This window comes from Cyprinodon tularosa, unplaced genomic scaffold, assembly GCF_016077235.1.
Source record: "Cyprinodon tularosa strain WSP-4 unplaced genomic scaffold, ASM1607723v1 ctg99, whole genome shotgun sequence".
Lineage (NCBI taxonomy): Eukaryota > Metazoa > Chordata > Actinopteri > Cyprinodontiformes > Cyprinodontidae > Cyprinodon > Cyprinodon tularosa.
In genome coordinates this window covers 1253785-1269063 of record NW_024039773.1, presented here as the reverse complement: position 1 = coordinate 1269063, position 15279 = coordinate 1253785, and the positions used below count along the sequence as shown (strand labels likewise).

At 38.3% G+C, this 15279-nt stretch overlaps 1 protein-coding gene across 2 annotated transcripts in view; it reads right to left on the bottom strand.

The window, feature by feature from the left end:
* The window catches only part of mical1 (microtubule associated monooxygenase, calponin and LIM domain containing 1), a 53039-nt gene that overhangs the window by 19558 nt on the left and 18202 nt on the right, over positions 1-15279 (bottom strand). For both annotated transcript variants that reach the window (XM_038276027.1, XM_038276028.1), the window contains 9 exons: positions 14970-15065; positions 14693-14848; positions 12317-12417; positions 11834-12091; positions 9274-9389; positions 5818-5944; positions 4962-5040; positions 4564-4711; positions 3123-3298 (listed from right to left, as the gene is read on the bottom strand). In XM_038276027.1, the coding sequence (XP_038131955.1) occupies positions 3123-3298; positions 4564-4711; positions 4962-5040; positions 5818-5944; positions 9274-9389; positions 11834-12091; positions 12317-12417; positions 14693-14848; positions 14970-15065 (1257 nt within the window). The remainder of the gene's footprint in view (positions 1-3122; positions 3299-4563; positions 4712-4961; positions 5041-5817; positions 5945-9273; positions 9390-11833; positions 12092-12316; positions 12418-14692; positions 14849-14969; positions 15066-15279) is intronic.

The window sequence follows — 15279 nt, the reverse complement described above, 5'->3', positions numbered from 1 at the left end:
GATTTGCAAAATAAATATTAGTTAGAGCCATATTTTAAATACATGTCTGGTTTGTTTTTAGCATCTTAAATTTAGAACTAGATTCTAGATTTAAACTCTAGCGTAAACTTTCTAGATTGTCTAGAAAGTTTACGATAAAGCTTTTAGCTAATGTGTTAAATAATTTGTACTCTCTTTATTCCAATCAATAAACTTACAGGGAAAAGAAGTTTCTGCCTTGAGAGGATTTTAAAGTAAAGACAGAATCAATCCCTTAGGAAGAGATAAAACACGCTGGGCGTATGGTGTAAGATTAGCCTCAATAAAATGGTGTGCATATATGGAAGAAAAACAGTCTAATTAGAATCTGCCTTTTTTTGTACGCAGATTTTTAAACACTGATTTTTTTTTTCACATTGAATTCCGTACTCTGAATTTATATCTGGTAGAGACTGACACGGAAGTGGATTTTGACTCCTGTCCCGTCCCACTCCCACAGAAAAAAATTGTGTCCCGTCCCGATCCCGGGCCAGAGTAGAAATCTAAATCCTGTCCCGCCCCACTCCTGGTGAAATTACTCCCACTCCCATTCAGAATGACTCCTGCTCCTGCACCGCTCCCATTGTTTTTTTTTTGAGCGCGGGTGAAAAACTCAGAGCGGAAGCACTGTTGGTTTTTGGGTCGTGTAGTTTTTTTGACTCGCATTATAGTGTAGGCTTCAAGGAAAAAAACTACAAAATGGCGGCGCAAGTACTGGATTTTTTTTTCTTTCCATTTTATTTTATTTTTTGGCATCGATCCTAGTTTTTTTTAAAGTTATTATTGGTTTGCTCCCGCTCCCGTCTGCTCCCGTTAATGTTTAATCCTGTACCGTCCCGATCACGTGATTGTTACCAATACTGACTCCCATCCCACGGGAATCCCAAGGGAATCCCGTGGGATTCACGAAAAAATGTCAGTCTCTAATATCTGGTAAAAATTTGTCTGCAAAATATTTGACTGCAAATGTGATGCACTGGAAAAAAATCGAAATCTAGATGAGTAATTATTTCTTAAATTAGGTGCATTTGTTCCTTGATAGAGGAGGTAAAAGTGACATTTTGCCAATGGAACAAGACAATTTACACTTAAAATTAGAAAACACAATTGCGTTGTCTTATTTAAAGTTCATATTATCTAATTATCTTATTTTAAGAGAAAAAAAATACTCATTCCATTGGCAAACTATCTCATTTACCTGCTCAAATTAAGGGTAAATATACTTAATTTAAGGAACTTTTTACTTATTTCTAGATTGTTTTTCCAGTGTGACCTTTTGGTGAACTCAAGCAATCTGCACTCAATGCAGTCGAGCAGCTTCTAGCCAATCAAATGAGCTAATTTGGTCATGTGACACAACAGTTGGGTATAGCTGAATGAAGCTGAATGAGTTTTTCCTGTTAAATCAATATGATTACAAAACGTAACCAAAAGGTCCTAACATTTGCAGCTGAATTTTTTGCAGCTGAATTTTCACAAGATAAAAATTCAGTGTAATGAAAATCAATTTTGTAAAAAAAATGAAGTTTTAAAAATTCAGTATACAAAATAAGGCAGATTTCTGAGACTGTTTTTCTTCCATATGGATAGGTCTTTAATTTCATAACTGTAAGTCAATTAAAGGTAAAGATTTGTGTTGGTTTCTTGTTGTCAACTAAAACATACATATGACATCAGATGTTTCATCTCTTAAAATACAAGTTTAGAAGTAAAGTTGCAGTTTTTTTTAAAATATAAGCACAAATCGCATATTTTGAATTTGTGAATTTGTAAACACTGATGAAGCTGTAACACTCATTACCAGCTGGGGGCGATAATGCACCTAATTAATGTTCATTAACTGGCTTAAAACATTGAGAGGTTGAAAATAGCTGCATTGTCATTAAAAACAACATGTCAGCAAAGATTAATTGATTAACTTTGAAGAGAAGGTTTTGTTTCTTCTCCTTCGTCTTTGTTCTTTGGTGATTAGTGAACAACCTTCAGCTGCATTACTGCCAATATGTAGTAAGGAGTTTAACATGATTTCTACTTCTAGATTTGTGATTTTTACTTAATTTTTTATTCCAAGATTCCATTCTGTGTAATCTTTTTTATATATATAGCCATGTGGAAAAATTGCAGCTGCTGGAACATCTCTGAATAATGTTCTGTATACCTTTATGGTAACTGCACTTTTTCAGTAAATGAACCTCGTATTTTATAGGTTCAAAGAGATACAAAGTCTCGTTTTTATTGATTCCACTGGTAGTCTGTTTGATCAAATAGAGGCCTGCCTCTAATTCTGGCCTCCTTCCAATAATGGCCAGGACCAAGAAGTACCCGAGTGAAATAAAGGCCCCGTCCTATATTAGAGGATTTAAGGTATATAAATACCAATGTAAACACCCTGTGCAATAACCATGTATAATAATCCTACTATATTAAAAAAAAAAATAAAAAGCTATATTTAGACGCATTGCATAAACTGTATCTATCCCAGGCACATTGTTGTTCTTGAGTATTTGAGATAATGTAACAAGTCAATTTATCCACTGTGGGATCAATAAAGGCAACTAAATTAATCAGTCAATGAATCAATCATAAATTAGAGATTTATATCTCTATATTTGTAATTTGCACTTGTGGGTTTGCAAAGTTGCAACTTGAATCATCACTTCTAAACTTGTATTCTTAGATAAAACATGATTCAACATGCATGTGCACATGCAAGCTTGTCCTTCCACTCAACTTTCAGATTATATATGTTTAAAATGAAATCACTTTAAAAAGGCGTTTTTCTTTTGAGCAATAATCCTCTGTGGTTTTCCCTCATTGTGGAGGATTTCAACGACTGTTTGCTGCCTGTTGAGTCAACACTCTTCCTCGTGATTGCGTAACATTTTTATTGGGCTTATTTATGTCTACTTGTCTGAGAATTTAGTTTTTTCAGCTCTAAGGATAACAAACAGGACAAAATACTCTCATTATATCAGCCTGGTTTTAATCAATGTGTTATACAAATATTCAATGTTTTGAACTGAATAAGTTAAAATAACCTTTTAAAATACATTTTATGTCTCCTGTTTGTTGAATAATTAACATACAAGAGGCATAATATTTACCCTTTGGTGGCGCAGTAAGAGCATCTTTGATTTGTGTGAGGTAGAGAACGATGGACAGCTTGTCAATCTGACCACTTGGAGACATGACGGGAGGGATGCCCAGCTCCTGCTGCACCACACTGAACGCCAGCTGGTGGTTGTGGACACTGTTTGACTCATCCAAGGAAGACATGTCACTTAGAGGGAAGGAGAAAAAAAAAACATGTTTGGCGTTAACGTCATAAAATCATTAGACAATTAAAACAACAACCTAAACTTTTATACAAGATAAACACATTTTTTGAACAGGAAAACACCCAAACACCGACTATATGCAGCAGCTGTTCACTGAACCATACCATACCAACTTTATTTATGAAGCATTTTATGCACCGGACAGGACCAAAGTGCTGTACACAATCATAAAATACAATAAAATTATAAAATAGAAAAAAACGAGTGTAAAATACATATGAGTATACAAAGAGAATAAAATAAAGTAAAACCTCTCAAATTGTGCCAAAGGCCAAGGAAAAGAGATGAGTCTTAAAGGAATAGTACACCCAAAACATGATTAGCCTTCATTTTCTACTCACCCCCATGCTGAACAACACTCTGGAGTACTTTTTTGATATCTCAAATGCATCTGGAGATCTGGGAGGCTTCTTGCTGTCTGCTGACATTCAAATAATGGAGGTCTATGGCGCCCGAGGCAGAAAGGTCCATAAAAGTCCACAAAAAACGTGTCAATATTCCTCCATACTGCTCGTCCAATGTATTCCAAGTGTCCTGAGTGGGTAGCGTCCAGAATTTACTCGAAACAAAGTCATTTATAATGTTTTTAGAGCATAAACAGTAGTGTATAGGATTTCCTAAAAGCGAGTTCACGACGCTACGGAAACCGCGGCAGACCAAACCACTTTCATCTGGTTTGGTCTGCCGCGGTTTCCGTAGGCTCATTCTTGATTCTAAATGAGTTCGTTTCGAGTAAATTCTGGACGCTACCCACTCAGGACACTTGGAATACATTGGACGAGCAGTATGGAGGAATATTGACACGTTTTTTGTGGACTTTTCTGCCTCGGGCACCATAGACCTCCATTATTTGAATGTCAGCAGACAGCAAGAAGCCTCCCAGATCTCCAGATGCATTTGAGATATCAAAAAAGTACTCCAGAGTGTTGTTCAGCATGGGGGTGAGTAGAAAATGAAGGCTAATCATGTTTTGGGTGTACTATTCCTTTAAGTGGAAAAAGCTGGACTTTATAACGGCTCTGATGTTTGCTTCCATTTTAAGACCAGCATCCATCTTAACCCCTAAGTTAGTAATAACCGGCTTAACGTACTGAGCCAAGGGGCCAAGACTAGTCACGGAATCAGCAGTGGATGTGACCGTCCATTTGATGATAAAACATCATTTTTTTATTTCCAGAAATTCCCCTTAACCAAAGATTTCACTCACATCAGATGAGGTCTGAAGTGGTGGATCAGAGCACACAGAGCGAGGCCGGACTTCCAGGACTGGCTGAAGTCTTTCACGTTCACATTCTTGTGACCTCTGGTATTGTTCTGGCACCATCTCAACAACTCGTTAAAACCACTCATGGAATCTGGAAAAGCAAACACATGAACAAGCAGCTCTTAGTCACTTTCAGTGGTTGTGCAAGATCGAGATCAGTTCCCAGTGAGACGGACACGCTCAGTCAACATCGCATTGTTTTCTGCAAAACATTTTCAGGTCCGACTGATCTAAAAGGGGAACTGGTTATCATAACAATCATTGTGCTAGTTGGCCAACAATAAGCACAATGATTGTATAAACTAGTGTGTAGGAAGGAAAAAAAAAAGAAAAAGACAAACCTTGACGCCTGTGAACCTGACTGTCGTTCAGTTTTATGGTGGCTAAGTGGCCTTTATCCACGTCATACAGGTGGTGCACCTGGATCAGAAGTTGGGAAAAGTTAGAGTTGGACAATAATTTAATATCAGCAGACATCAGAAAATAATTTCATTAAATAACCTAACTGGTAAACACTGGCAGAATCAAGTTACTCTCATCTAGGTAAACTGACAGGAGCTAGCATGTGGACTCAACATTAACGTGACGTCATTTAGCTTTGAGTGGCTACAAGGTTTCACTCGCAGATCAGTCTGGAGACTCTCCGTTAAAGAAAATTTGGAGCCGTTCACCAAACGAACGTCCAATCAGCGTTGGCTTTGAGGCGGGTTGAGGTGTGACGCAACGAGAAGCGCGACAGTTCAGTCTAAAGAACATGGCGGATTCAGCCGATGAAACTAGCGTTAGCGTGGCTATCGATCAAGTTTTATTGGAATTACAGAGTATTTCTTCACTGAAAGAAGAGCAAAACACTGCTCTGGAGGCTTTTCTCAGAGGAAAAGATGTTTTTGCTCTTCTCCCGACTGGTTTCGGCAAGAGTTTGATCTATCAATTGGCTCCTCTTCGTCGTCGCTCTGTTAGTACGTCATATGCTTCGTTGATCTGATTGGTTTATTTGGCCCGTCTATCACCAACATAGGCCAATCAGCTAACCAGTATTTTCGCCCCTTCCCAAAATTACTTCAACGGAAGGTTTCCAGATGGATATGCGGAGCAAATCCATCTGGCGGAGTCAGGTTATACATGTTAGCAGAATACATCTACATTTACACTTTTACCCTGCGGGGCCGTTTTGTTCTAAAAGGGAAGCAAACTAACCTGGTGAGCCTGGAGGGCAGACAGGTTGACTCTCTGGTACCGTGTTTTTGGGTTGATGGTGTACTGGGAGTACTTCTTGCAGGTGTTTTCAGGTGTGGTCTGGGAGAGCAGCTGGTACATACTTTCTCTGGATTATTAAACAAAATAAGCAAAAATAATTTAGCTTAAAACAAAGATCCAATGTGTAATGTGCACTCAGAGAAAAACCTTTCCGTTTTATCACTCGTCTCTGCACGATCTGCACCTGAAATGCGATCCTACGCTACTTTTTTGCAGCAGTGTAACCGGGAAAATGTAAAAAACATCAAAATTGTCTCACAAAAGTCTTGAAACATTTTTTTAAAGATGTGTATTAGCATTCTTTAAAGAGAGCCAGATGAACATCCGGGTTGCCCTCGATTTTATTTTGTAAATAAGATCTAAATTGCGTTTTTCCCTCCCCAAAAATAGTAAGCATACTAAACTATAATGTATAAAAGGTTAATAATGTGTTCTCTGAGAAAATAAATGCATGTGAATCCTTTCTGTTTTATCAGTTGTTCGACGATCTGTTCCGGAAATGTGATTCTACGCTACTTCCGGGAGCTAACTTTTTCGGCTTTGGATTTAAACATAAATCTAGTCTTTTTGAGTTTTATGTTTCCCTTTCATGTTAACATTATGGTATATAGTGCGTAATCTAAAGAAATAACAACTTAAACGCAGATAAACATGGTTTAATCATATTTTGTGATGACGTCAGAGAAGCTGTCTAATGGAGAAAATGTAAAAACCATCAAAATTGTCTCAGAAAAGTCATAAAATTTTTTTAAAGATGTGTATTAGTATTCTTTAGTGAATTAGGGAGAAAAATAATATTAGTGCAATAATTACGTTATTTATGTCCATAAATAACGATTTCCTTTCTGATGATTCACCTCCTTCTCCCTTTCTGTTTAACCCCCCTAAAGGAGCTATTGCTGCATCTAACATCATGTACTCAGTTTCTTATAACAAAGATTATACTACAGGTTCAGCTTATGTGTTTTTCTGAGCTTCTCCTCTTTGTTTGACATAGAAAGTACTTGTTTGTGTTTTTTGTGCTCAGTCACACTGAGCCAGGTTCTGTTGGTTCTTTCTGCTTCCGTTTTGCACTGATCACATGGTTACTTATTAGGAGGGATTGCTGTAAAGCTAACAACCCAAAGCAATCAATTCTCCACTGTCACTACCTGATTGCTTAAGCCCCTTCCACACCTTGATGATTAAGACCAAAAATCTGGCAAAAATGCTGGCATAGGTTGGATAAGCTATGAATACGCTGAAGTACTCTGGCAGACGTCGACGTTCGGCAAGCAAGCTCAACATTTCCTACCACTTACTGCCCTGACTGTCCCGTTTGGTATTGCTCTGCTTTTAGTTTAATAAATTCCCTTTTTAAAGAATCTCTGGCTAAATTCAGGGTCCGCTGCTGTGATTCATCACAATTATTTTATATTTCTTTGTACAAGTTTTGCCATAGATTTGTGTATTTTATTTATTTATATGTTTCAGTTAAATGGACTCAGGGAAAATATAGATAAGAGTCATGAGAGAGAATACTACTTAAGATTATTTTTTTCTTATTTTGCTATTTGAAAGCAGTGATCGGTAGGATCATAGAGCAGCACAGTAATGCATTTTTAGTTTATAATGCTTGCACTTTTATTTATGTATTTATCTTAATAAGTTTATTAATGTAATCACTTGCACCTTAATCCTTATTTATCTTGATATACTGTAGGGATGCACGATATAATTGGCCCCCTATCGGTATCGGCCTTAAAACTGAATATCGGACATCGGCCACCCCACCGATATTTAAAACCGATATTTGATCAGCTTCTGAGTTTCTAAAGTCTAAAAAATAAATAAATAAATACTACTACTTCTTCCTCAACAACTTATTGTTTACAGACTTAAAAACTTCTAAAGACGAGGGAAAAAATATTGATACATTAAAATATCCCAATATCTTCATATGCTGATATATTGCCATTTAAAAACACCATATCAATCTCTTTTACTTATGAAATATTGCTATATGTCATCAAAATTTTGCCATATTTTTATATGTTGATATATTGACACGGTATCGATCTATTTTACTAACAAAATCTCACAAGAATTTGCAAAATATCACGAGAGTTTGTAACAGAACGATGAAATTTCACGAGATTTTGAAAGTAAAATAGATCGATACCGCGTTTTTAAAAATCATGCATATGAAAATATATTTGAGTATATTATTTTTCAAAGTGTCAGAAATGGATAACAAAACTGCTATATTCAATATTTTAATTTTTTTTTGTCCAGCTTTAACATCGGTATCGATATCGGTTATCGGCTTCATGAGTTTTAAAATATCGGCATATCGGATATCGGCCAAAATCCCAATATCGTGCATCACTAATATACTGTATATATATTGTTTGTTCTTAATGCACCTTTTTCCTCCTTGTTTGCACCTTCTTCTTTAATTACTATGCCAGTATGTGACCAGTGAATTTCTCCGCTGTGAGATCAATAAAGCTCATCTAATCTAATAAAAGTTTACTAATAATATTGATATTAATATTTTGTCTAAAAAAAATTGCGTTAGGTCTTGGCTCAATAGGCTATGTTAATTTCAATATGTTTTAATAAACATTTAATCAGTCCGGTCCAAGGCTTGTTTTTCTGGCCCTCGGCGTATTTTACTTTGACATCCCTGATCTAGGTTAATACCACGATCAAAGACATCTTTTTATGCAGGTCGGGCGCCTCCAGGCACATTGCTGCCCCCCTCAGGACACTGGCTTGTGACGTTTCATGGGCATTACGCTGCCGTGTGTTATCTATAAGTTGGGCTGTTGTTGGACATAAGTTCTGGACTCGTTATGAATACTCTATGTATTCGCCCAAAATTGAAAGAAAACAGAAAGTTCAGCGTATGCCAGCGTTTTAGGAGATTCTGGGACGTCAGGCAGACGCTGGATAAATCATCAAGGTGTGACAGGGCCCTTAGGAGAAGCTGCTTCTCTAGAGGAATAGAAACATTTTAATCATTTAAGTAAAAAGCTGAGTTTCTTCAACGCCATTTAAATTAACGGGATTTAATCAAAAATCAAGGAAAGCAGTTCAATGTATGTCACACATTCTGAAAAATAACACAAATATTATGTTAAGCATCTTCAAACTGTATTTAATTACGTTGTACTTTAATGTACTGTAGCTCAACATATTTTTTTTTTTTTATCTTTATATGAAGATTAATCAAAAGCTTTTGCTTGTTTTGTAAAATATAAACTGTCAGCCAGGGAAGAGGAAGCAGCAAGAAGAGCTGCAGTAGATTTATTGTAAAATAAGGTCAACATGATTAAAAAAGTTAAAATATGAAAATCAGTTGTGTTAGTATATATATTTTTTACGCTTTTAAATGAGATCAGATTCACCTACCTCTCTGCAAGGACCTTCAAGGGTTGGACCCCCATACCCCAGCTCCTCACCGTCCACGCCGTGTCAAAGACAGCGAAGAATCCTCGGGCTATCCCAGTTCCCAGAGGCCAAAATGGCTGAAAACAGAAAAAAAAAATGGAAATTATGAGTGATTAGGGCTGGGTACCGAACTTCGGTTCTTTTATGGTACCGACCGAAATGCTTCGGTTCTACAGGGTATTGAAACATGCCTCGTCTTTCGGTACCAAGTTTCGGTGATTGGCTGTAACACTTAACGTGATTGCGTCATCCAGGAAAAATACACAGGTGGTCCCGCCTACAGCCACGGTTCATGTGTATCTTTTGTGAACTGGTTGCAGCGTCATGGAACCCCTTTAAAATGCCCCCCAGGTCAAAAGTGTGGCTTCACTTTATTAAGACTGATGCTAATAGTGCGCAATGCAATACATCGTGCACGGAAACAATTTAAGAGCAGAAAGTTGCTCGGTGTTTGAATGCAAGAAGAGCGGACCGCAGTCGGCGCGACCATCGTCCTCTCAGCAGCCCGCGGGCAGAGCAAAGCCAGAGCGGAGTGAATCATGCTGCTTTCAAACTGGACGCAGCAGGAGCAGCAAAATTGCGTCTGCTGCTTCCTTTTTTGCTGCTTGTACCAGTTTCTGACGCGCAGCTGAAGCAGCTTTGCTATCCTTTATTTGCCTTGCAGCTATATTTGCTGTGATCAGTGGGAATAAAGTAGTTTTATTATGTTTTTAAGTGGGAAAATCCACCTCAAAACTTAATCAGTGCAGTCAGTTCATCCTGCCTTCCAATATTTCTGTCAGAGCCGCTCAGACCCCCCCATACCAGCGGTGCGCTGTCAGTAGGATCCCATTCAACGGGCTTGTTTGTCAGACATGGTAATTTTTCTAAAGGAAAACTGCTAAGTGAATATTAGACACTGAAATTTGTTTTTTTTTTTTTTATGTAAGAGGAAAAATGTAAATGGGAAAATCAGAGCTTAAAATAAAACTCAAGATTTGTACTTTTTTATGTTGTGTAATTTTCTTTTTCTTTGAATTGATATTATAAAACTGGTATCGAAAAAAGTATCGTTCACGAACCGGTATCGAAGTGAAGGTATCGGTATTGGTACCGGAACCGAAAATTTTTTAACAATACCCAGCCCTATGAGTGATATATACAGTGATTGGAGTAACGGCGTTGAAAGTAGTGGCGTTACTAACGCTGCTACCTTTTTAGTAACGAGTAATCAAAATTATTACTCTTACTGTAACTATAACGCAGTTACAATTGCCGACACCCCGTTACTGCGCGTTACTCAGGCCGCACAATGAACCTTTTTTCATGATAGGACTCATGCGTGCGTCATGAGAGAGGGGAGGATGGAGAGTGAGGAGGACTCCAGCAGCAAAACAGCGCTTTCCAGATGGAAATACCGGTGTTACGTCGAGCTGCGTTTCCCCATCAGATACGGTTTCCCCTGCATCTCCGCACAGCGCAGGCGGCATGATTCACTGCGCAAGAGACAGGAAACGCGCATGCTCGCTAAAGGCGCGTAACAGCCGCCCTGTGCTCGCGCCACAGGAGAACTATGGAGAGCGTGAATGATCAAATGATAGCCTATATGGGGGGGGGATGGATGGATGGATGGAGCTACATGTTTTAGTATCTATAACAACCCAAACACAGGATTTCAGAATTAGACATCCCCAATTATTAATCTCATACACTCGCAAAAGTAACGTAATAGTTACTTTTAATACTAACTAGTTACTTTTATTGTGGAGTAACTCAGTTACTAACTCAGTTACTTTTTGGGAGAAGTAACTAGTAACTATAACTAATTACTTTTTCAAAATAAGGTGCCCAACACTGGATATATATATATATTTTTAATACATATTTTTTTCTACTTTATTAAAGGAAATATATCTGACCTTTTTTTATTTCATGCTTTTTAAATAATTTGTTTTAGTAAAAGAACCAAACGACAATTGTGAAATTGAGTTAGTCCAGTTACTGAATGTTATCGGCGCCACCATTTTTGTTTGCATAATTCCCGCCTTGAGAGCTGTAGTATCTTGGAAAACTGATAAGAGGAAAGGAACCGCGCTAGTGTGATGTGTAAATGGTCCTGTTTGGCTGTGACTCCATCCTGGAGAGAAATATCAGCTGTGCTGCTGCCATCAACTCGGCTTGTTTTTTAGTCATGAAAAAAAAAAAAAAATTGTAACAGAATTAATGGGTAAGAAATTGTTGGGACAGGGCTTACAATTCATCCTTTTCAGGAACAAGTATGGTTCTTTTAAACATGCTGCATTTTTCACACAACTCCTCTTTTCTTTATGAGTTTTTCTGCTCATTTGTCATCAGATAAAGAGCGCTGTGCTCTCTGACACGGATTTTGCCAAGTCACACTGAAAATCTGAGAGCAGTTTCTATTGTTATGTAAGCCTCATAAAAGTAAACACACAAAGGGATGGAGGAGAACAATACAGGAGCCCTGCAGGCATGTTATCCGACTGGTTCCCAAGAATGGCTCTTAAGCACGGTCCATTACCTCAACCAGGCAGTCACCAACCAGAGCTATAAGGAGCTTCTTGCCCCTCCTTTCCCGGACCAGCGATGCGTTCTCGGCGCGCTGCATGCAGGTGAAGTCAAACATGGCCACATCAGGCTGACCGGCCTGATTGAGAGCAAACTGCAGATCGGGCAGCTTCCCACCGGTGGAGAAGCACGCAGCATCATGAGCATACAGACACAAGGCCACATGATCTACGTTTGCAGGCGCCAGAAGCTGTGCTGCATCAATGTAGTCCTGAAGACAGAAAGACAAAGATAGAATCTGGATGTTCATAACATGGAGAGTAGCATTCTTTAAACTTGGTTTACTGTATCTGTTCTGGGGCGTGGTGCAGTTAGGTCTGATTAAAGCTACTCTTCACACAGAAGTCACATTTATTCGATTTCGATTCGAGTCTTTTCTCTTGAGGCGTGAGCCAAGAAGAAAGTTTTTCACGATAACAGATGGGTTTCCCCTCACCTGTTTAATCACTCCGCGTCTCAGCAGGCTCTTCTTCTTGGCTGTCATGACAAAGTAATGCGTGTCGTCTTTGTAGTACACAATATTCTCTAAATCAATATCTGGAACAGAGAATGCAGAGAGCAAGAAAAACGTGTTTAGAGGAACTAAATGCCGGAGAAGAAGCAGAGAATCAGGAAGATTTACAGTTTTTCCAATTTTACTGGATTGTTTATTTACACTAGTGCACTGGTTTGACTAGTTCTAGACAGGAGAGCTTGTAGCAGCGTGTACTGAGAATTTAAAGTCGATTTGTTGGCTGTGATCTAAGGAGGAAAAGAACTATAAAATGTCACAGGTTTAAAACTATGAGCTGGTCTAATCCCCCGTCATCTCTAGCTTATGGGTACAAACTGTGACAGATAGTCATGATTAAGCATCCCAAAAAAGGTTGAAAAACAATCCACTGGACTTTGTTTCCAAGTTAAAAGAAGTTTCACTTCGCATCCAGGAAGCTTTTTCAATTCAAATGTCAGAAATAGCATAGAGTTCAAGGTTTTACACAACAGCCCAACAAAGCCTTGTTTTTGCAAAGCTTTGTTCCAAAAACAAGGCTATGTTGGGAGAACAATATCAGCTGTGCTGCTGCCATCAACACCTTTGTTTATAGATGCTGGTGATCGGCCTTTTTTTCAGTGTGGTCCTGTTTCTCTGACCGTGACTGAGTGGATGTTCTCTCTTCATCCTGTGACATGGGAGCTCGTCTGCCTGGCTGTGTGTTTCCTGGACGGGGACGCCTTTTACAGCTGCTTTTTGTGTCTCTGCTTCTGTCTCCTTGAACCCCAGTCGGCCTCAGCAGATGGCCGCTCACACTGAGCCTGGTTCTGCTGGAGGTTTCTTCCTGTTAAAAGGGAGTTTTTCCTCTCCACTGTCGCTACAAGCATGCTTAGCGCGAGGGATTGCTGAAGAGTCAATGAGTCGATGCAATCAACTGGTTTTCCTTAGAGAACTCTGAATCAATCTGACTGGTGAACTGGAAAGTGCCATGAGATGACATGATGTGAATTGGAGCTTTAAAAAATAAACTGAACTGAATTGAATTATCTGCATTTTTCCATATATTCTAAGGCTGCAACTAACGATTATTTTGCAAATCGATTAATCTGTTAAATATGTTTTCGATTAATTAATAATCAGATAGAAAAAGGTTCCTTAAAGAAAATGTTTTTATGAAATTAAAACCAGGTGAAACTAAAACTTTTCCCTTGAGGAAAAAAGTTTTTTTTAAACAATCTTGGTATAATTCCTGCTCTAAGTGTGTCGCTCTGTCAGCTAAAGGCACGTTTTTCAGTCTCTATACTCTAACGATTAATCCATTAAATTAGTTGGCGACAGAGATGGCAAAAGTACTCACTTTCCGTACTTGAGTAAAAGTACAGATACTTGTGTTAAAAAATACTCTGGTAAAAGTGGAAGTACTGATTAAACTTCTTTACTCAAGTAAAAGTAACAAAGTACAGGCTTGTAAATTTACTTAAAGTATAAAAGTAAAAGTAGAAACCACTTTTTTCATGCCGTTGCCTACATTTTAAATGGATGTCTGCCAATAGGACTAGATCTCCGTTGTGTTCATTTTCAATCATCTCGTCGTCCATGCTACTATGCTAACGCCACCGCCACCAAGCTGCAATGATTTGCCGCCAATGAATACCGCCGAATCTGTCGATTCATCTTGTAGTGGTGCGTCAAATGCAACGTAGATTCCCATCCAATTAGATTGAATTTGGTATTGATGACGTGAAAAAAAATAACGGTAACTCCATTGAAATGATTCAAAACTAAAGTAACGAGCCAATTTTTTTAAATGTAAGGTGTAGAAAGTACAGATATTTGTGTAAAAATGTAAGGAGTAGAAGTAAAAAGTCGCCATAAAAATAAGTAGTAAAGTAATATAAAAATATCAGAAAAATCTACCTGAGTACAGGAACAAAGTATTTGTACTTCGTTACTTCCCATCTCTGGTTGGTGATTATTTCAATCATCGATTAATCATGAATAATCTCAATTGTTTCAGCAATAATGCATTCACATCACTCATTAAGAAAGTATTTTGGTGAAAACGTGCATTAAATCCCAATAATTAATCGAATCGATTACTAAACAAGTTGTTTGTTAGAGCCCTCCTTCTAGTCTGAGCTTTATTACCGTGTCTTGTGGTGCAGCTGTTATTCACGGTAACTTTGTTTATCTTTTGTTATCAAGTATTTTTGTGCTACTAGGCTTTAAAGAGGCTTCTCTGTCCAGGATGACGCTCCCTAAATAAAATGGCTGTTATAGTCAGACAACTTGAATACACTGCAGTCAAACAGGATGACGTATTTGATTTCTGATCGGTACCCGTCTCATTGAGCAGGTCTTGGAAGAACTTCTGGTTATAGATTCGAGCCACTCCGCTGATCTCCGGCACTTGGGCCTCAGCCGCTGTGTTTCCGTTGATAAAATTGGCTGTGATGCCGATAGCCAGCTTCCCTCTCATCTCTTTGTGCTTAAAACCTGTCAAACAGGAAGGAGAATAAATGGTTTTAAAAAGAGAACGGTTTTTCTTTTAAGGTGGCGGTCAACAACAAATAGAGCGTCCTGTTTAAACTGGTTCCTGTTTGTTTTTCTTCCTCACCATCAGGGACGAACCTGCCTCCCCCTGCAGAGATAAAAACATCAAACTGGAAGGATGCAGCAGGATGAGACTGAGGCTGTAGTTTGGCCATCCAACCTAAAGAGAAACATCAGACATGAACCATTTATTTTAGTTCACCAGACTTTCAATTACAGCTCACTATTTAACTCAAAGTTCCTTAGGCCCCATCCACACGAAGTCAAAACGAACACGAAACGCTAATATTTTCCAGAACGTTTGTCGTAAAGACGGAGACGTAAAATAAATGTGATCGTCCACACGAATGCATGAAAACACTGCAAAATGTATG